The sequence below is a fragment of the Echinops telfairi genome, unplaced genomic scaffold (assembly GCF_000313985.2).
Source record: "Echinops telfairi isolate 266 unplaced genomic scaffold, ASM31398v2 ScPeMD7_3533;HRSCAF=4204_0, whole genome shotgun sequence".
Lineage (NCBI taxonomy): Eukaryota > Metazoa > Chordata > Mammalia > Afrosoricida > Tenrecidae > Echinops > Echinops telfairi.
Window position 1 is genome coordinate 42,616,829 of NW_022107431.1, and position 6,274 is coordinate 42,623,102.

General features: G+C 42.9%; 1 protein-coding gene across 1 annotated transcript in view; it reads right to left on the minus strand.

The window, feature by feature from the left end:
- Window positions 1–2,492: 2,492 nt before the first annotated feature.
- LAMA4 (laminin subunit alpha 4) overlaps window positions 2,493–6,274 on the minus strand; it is a gene marked incomplete at its 5' end in the record, with an annotated part of 175,128 nt that continues 171,346 nt past the window's right edge. The window contains one exon of the mRNA XM_030886727.2: window positions 2,493–2,976. Within this exon, the coding sequence (XP_030742587.1) occupies window positions 2,831–2,976 (146 nt within the window). The remainder of the gene's footprint in view (window positions 2,977–6,274) is intronic.

The following is a 6,274-nucleotide window of genomic DNA, read 5'->3' on the forward strand; positions in this document are numbered from 1 at the left end:
AATGGTGATAGCCATTGTAAAATTATGCTTGATTTAACTGAATTATGTATTGTATCTGTAGGAGCTCCTAATAAAATGATTAATTATAATTTTTGATATAAAGCTCTCTCTTATACATAGATGAGTATCACCGAACTTGTTTCTCTAGGCCAACCCCACCTACCACACTGTGGATGACTGTAGAAGACCCAAGTCCATTTTCAGTGTCCCCACATGGATTAAACCCCCACGAATCCCTGGGAACCCACTCCAGGGATGTGGAGAGCACTGCAGAGTCAATTATGGCAGGTGTAGTTAAGTCAAAATGTAATACCTTATCATTTGATCCCTCCTTTGACACATTTTAAAATTGTCTCCAGTTTTAATATTTCCTGATTGCTTTTCAATTGAGGTTTTTCTATTGTGTGTATTCATTGTCGTTGGCTTGGTTTGTTTGCTTCCCGTTTGTGTTTTGCATGATTTTCTGAAATCCAGGATAGGTAACTCCATAGAGACAGTAACTGGATTAATAATTATCTAGGGGCGAGGTTGGGGATGATGGAGAGAAATGGAGAACTAATAATGCGTGTGAGAGAAAATGTTCTGAAATCGATTGTGGTGATGATTGCATAATTCTTCTTAATAGGATCGAACATTTAAATTATGTACAAAGTATATGCCAATAAAACTACCTAAAAAAACCAAACAACTTACTGCCATGAGTCACTTCCAACTCGTAGCTACCCTGTAGGGTGGAGAAGAACTGCCTGTGTGGGTTTTAGAGACTGTTACTCTTCACGGGAGTAGAAAGCTTCACCTTTCTCCCGTCAGCAACCAGTGGTTTCCAACTGATGACCTTGCAGTTAGCAACCCGCCTTGTAACCACTATGCCACCAGAGGTCAAAGAATGGAATTAGCGCTTCTCGATAGTAAAGTCAAAATTTCAGAAAGTCATTGTGAGGTTGTTAGAAGTATACGAGACAGTGAGTTCTTATTTTCTGAGGACATATGGGGGAGGGGGAGCTTCAAAAATTTTGAAGGAAAATAGTGGGATTGTTCCCCAGGAACTTTTTGGTAATGATATAAAATAATAACGCTGCAAAAAAGTCACCTTCAAATTATGGGGCAATGTGGAGACTTAGAAAGTTTGAGCGTGTTCTGGATAGCGTGTGTGAAGTGTTACAGGCCTGCTGGGGCCAGGCCAGGTCTGCAATGTGCTGGTCTAGCTTAGGCCACCAGTGAGGATGTGAGGGTAGAGTGGTCTGTTATGAGACCTCAGGCAAATTTATTGGAAAAGCAAATGACAGGCTACCCCAGAGCGACTCCCCTGCTTGGATCGGTTGGTGCAGGGAAGATTGCTAGGGCCCCGCTGTGCCGCGTTAGCCCCAGGCGGCCGGATGCAGCGTCCTGAGCCCAGAAGTCACATAAGGCTCTCCGGAGATTCTGACTGGCTTTTGTGGAATTTCCCCTTGTGGGTGCTATGGTTTTAATTCCATTCCTGAGCAACTGAAAAGCCAGGCTATTTCCCATTTCCAAAATCTTGGGGAAACTTTGGCCTTTCAGGGTCGGTGCTCTTCCTCAGTGACAACTGGCTGAACTGAGTCACTAACTGCTCCTCTAGGTGGGCCATAGAAAGTACTGAGTTGGTTTTGTCAGATCCGCCCAGTCTCACTCCTTTTATGGTACCTTTTCCCAGGTGTTTGAGTTTGTAACGCCACCTTGAGCGTCTAGGTGAGACTGGGCCTGAAGGCATGCGGGCCTCTTGGGGCAGCAAAGCTCAAGAACAACCTTGCTGACCCCTGCAGACAGGTAGCTTGTCCGTTGTCTAGTTCATGGCAGCAAACACATTACTTAAGCTAGTAAATCTCAGGTTTCCTACCGTAAACCCTACCTCATAAGATTATCGATTGGAATGTCAATTTTATCTACCATGATAGCTGACGCCGAGTAGGTTATCTAAGAAGCAACATCCCACTGCCAGAGTCGATTCTGACTCACAGTAACCCTACTTAGCAGTGGTTCTCAACCTGTGGGTCGTGACCCCTTTGGGGGCAAACGACCCTTTCACAGGGGTCGCCTGATGTATAACAGTAGCAAAATGACAGTGATGAAGTAGCAATGAAAATAACATTATGGTTGGGGTCACCACCACATGAGGAGCCGTACCAAAGGGTCGCAGCATTGGGAAGGTGGAGAACCACTGCTGTATAGGGTTTCCAAAGCTGTCACTATTGGGACATACGCCTCATCTGAAATGGTTCTATCATTTTTTCCTAATTAGAAATTTATTTAACTTTAATAACTGCTATAAATCTAAACCTACTTATGATATTGATAGTTGAGAGACAGAGAAGAGAGCGAGCGAGAGAGAAATGCTAAAATCCAACTGATCATCAATTTTGGTTATTACATAAATGGTAAATCTTTTCACGATAGAGAAACGCAGCTTAGGGCAAAGTTATTTTGGCACAGATCGAAAGTTATCTTCATCGAAAGAAAAATGACTATGAGAATCTCACCACACTTTTACAAAACGTGTGCCAGTGTTTATTTAGAATCCCTTCTATTTTATTAGAAACAGGAGGAGCAGAATATTCACCAGTAGGAAGCAAGTGGACTCTCAATACAAGTATGTTTGACACTCCTTTGACGGTCGTCCGTGGCAGACATTTAGGAGAGAAGGAAAGAATGGAAATGAGAAATAATAAACATCCAGTCCCTGATGATTCCTCGAAGCCATACACAGCTGGTTGGAAGCTTCCACCCTTCGGAAGCTTTGTGGCTCCTCCCTGCCAGGCCGGTGGTCATTTCAGTGCTCTGAACTGTGGACTGCGCTGCTCCCTCTGCGGAGTCAGGCTGCGGGGCAGGAGTTGATGCTCACAGCCCCGCTAACCAGGGCTGCTTTACTGAAGCTCACTGGGTGCCCGTCAATCACAAAGTGACGGAGGCAGCCTGTGAAGGGCTTGCTGGGGGCCATGCCTGGCGTCAGTAGAGACTCTGAAAAGAGAAACGAATGAAAATCAAATCTTGCATTTCAGGCACTGCAACCCCAAACATTACTTTGCGGTAGAAGTGTGCATAATTGTGCACATCACCAAGATGCCCTACTTGTCAAAAACGGAATAGAGTTATAATTTACTCATTTCTCAGACATTTCATCTGCTTGTGAAGTCCTATGAATATGCAGAAACTTGAATGTTTTGCCTTGCTTTTCATGATGAAATGTCTGGGTAAAGTTCAGCTGCCTTCTAAGGATGAAACAAATGTACCATGCCCATGTAAAGACTCAGCAGTGATGGCAACATATGTACACGTGTGCTTAATACAGTTTAATGATGGATGGTTATAGGATTTGTAAGAGCCCCTCAATAAAATGACAAAAAAGGAAACAAAAAAAGACAGCCGTGATTTTTTACATACTACCTATGCTTTGGGGGAAGAATTCTTGTCTGCCATGTGGCAGACTGGGGTTCCATTCCTAGGCAATGCTTTTCCTGAACCATCACCACCTGACTGTCAGTGGAGATTTGTGTGCTACTACGATGCTGAACAATGGAGCTGCCAGGCCAAGACAGACGAGGAAGAAAGGCCTGGTGATTTGCTGGTGAAAACCACCCACAGAGACCCTCTGGATCACCACGATCTGGTGCATGAGCGGTCACGGGGACGTGCAGAGCTGGGTGGTGTTTTGGTTCATTCGTTGGGTGCCCAAACTGACTGCTAGGCCACGAACAATCCCACCTATTCCTGGGGGCCAATTTCACCCGGGGCTTATTTATTTACGGTGCTTTGCTGATAAGGAGACATGGAATCTGAGTTTCCACACTATTTTCGGACTTGCTTAATATTTCTGGATAACTTACGTCATTAGCTTTCACCGATAAGCACCCATACGTTGCCAAGCTCATAACATATAATGAGAAAATAATGAATTCAAATAAACAAAAAATTCATTTTTCCAAGCAAAGGGTCTTGGCGGCTCTATAAATAGCAGAACAATAAGTAGCTCATGTTTGCGTGGGCACAGGTGCCCTGTGGTATGCGGGGGAAGGGGGGACTTTATCTTAATTAGATATACTGAAGAAGCCTGATGCTTATTAATTAAATGAGCACAATAAAATATGTGGGGATGACAGAAGCAATATAATCTAAAGCAATTTAGAGAGCTTAGAAATATCCTGAAATTAAAATCCATTTAGTCAAAACTTATTATTGGGTACAAACACTTCTGTGAACAGTAGCAAATAAAAGATGGAAAAACACTTAGGCATCAGTCACTCAAGAAACAACATAAACCAGGACAGTGACGCAAATACCATGCAGCACAGCAATAAGCTTTCTAAGCCATGAAGATTAAGAATACGCAGAAGCTTTCTGTTGACAATATATCACAGAAAAATCAGTTCATATCTAGAATGATAAGCATTTTAGATTTGGCAGGCCCCTGAAAGATCAATTCCCTTAATTTCCCTATAGATTAGGATGATGATATATGAGGGGATACCTCAAAAAGTTCAGATTCACCCCCGCAAGCTATGTATTAAATTTTTTTTTTAACAAAACAACCTTATCACCTTCAAAATACTCTCCATTACACTTAATACATTTGTCAAATCTGTGATTACATTCTTGGAAACACTTTTCCAAGTCATCTGTTTGGATGGCTGACAACACCTCCCTCATTTTTTCTTCACCTCTTCTATGTCATCAAATCACTGTCCTGTCATGTTCCTCTCCATTTGTGGAAACAAAAAGATGTCAGACAGAGTGAGGTTAGGCGAGTCAGGTGTGTGGGGCAAGAGAGGCACGCTGTTTTCGCCCAAAACTGGCATACCGAGATGGCTGTGTGAACAGGTACACTGTCATGGTGGCAAAACCAGACCCCCATCTGTCACAAACAGGCCTTTTTTTGTTGCACACTGTTATGCGATCCCTTCAGATGTTGTGGAATGAACTTCAAATGCACTGTCCCCCTCACATCAAAAAAATAAGCATCGCTTTTTTGGGGAATCATCAGCTGTTTTGAATTGCCAGAATAAAAAATGAGCGAACACAAAAGGTTGAATTCCACCTAGTTGGCTCCTACCTGATGGACTAGAACTGCTCTGGGGGGGGGGGGTTTCCTGGGTGCTACCCTCATGGAAGTCCATCACCAGGTCTCCTTCCCCTTGGAGTGCCTGATGAGTGTGAACTGTCATATGCTGGTTAGCAGTGGAGGGCTTAACCATTGAGCCACTAGGGCTGGGAACACCTAAGTCTGCTGCCCATTTTGAAAACTGTTTTGGAAATGTAAGTTTGGTTCTGCCCAAGCTTACCAGCCTTTGGCTCATGGAGAAGTCAGCTGAAGATCATTCATGTCCCAATACTTCCCGCATAATGCACAACACAATTAATTGTAGGGAGTGACAGGAGTGTGTTCCATGAATCAAAATTAGCACACGACTCTCAGGGTGTGGCAGTTATATAACCTACTGTCTACTTGAGGAAGGGGTGGAGTCTAGCCTGTCAATCAGGTCGCAGCTTGATGACCTCGTTTGAAGGCATGGCAGAGGTAAATAGCTCACTGGAGGCCAGACACACTTTCTCTGCTACACATTCCTGTTGACAAGCCACATGGAGCTACGCTCATGGGGCCAGAGCCCTGGTGCTGGAGAAGCCATGTGGAGACCCACACCAGTGCTGAGATACCTCCACCGCTGCTGGATACACAAGACTTTCCACTCACTGGCCTGTGATCTTCCTGCATTTGGCATTATTGCATGTGTTACATGAGTCTGAAGAGGAATTTATGGATTGGTATCGGACAAATAGGCTTGATCTGGACTGGGCTGGGATGTTTTCTTAATGTACAATTGCTCTTTGATATAAAATTCTCTATTACACACATATGAGTGTCTCTGGCTTTGTTTCTCCAATCAACCTGGACTAGCACACAGGGTTTTCAATAGGGAACAAATGGTCAGAGATCCCTATGTGTGGAGGCTACAATAATTATTTTCATTAAAGAAATCATGTAGTGTTGGGGGAGTACTTGTGTAGGGGCCCACTATCCATCTGTTTTCTTAATACCTATAAATATATGTACTATAAATATATAGTATTTTTATATATTTCTTAATACCTATAAATATATGTACTATAAATATATAGTATTTTTATATATTTCTTAATACCTATAAATATATGTACTAGACCTATAAATATATGTACATTGATCTATTTCCCCCTGCTCATATATAAATATATTTACATCTTTATATGCCTGTATTTACATCTCTATGAGTACCCTTTGCCT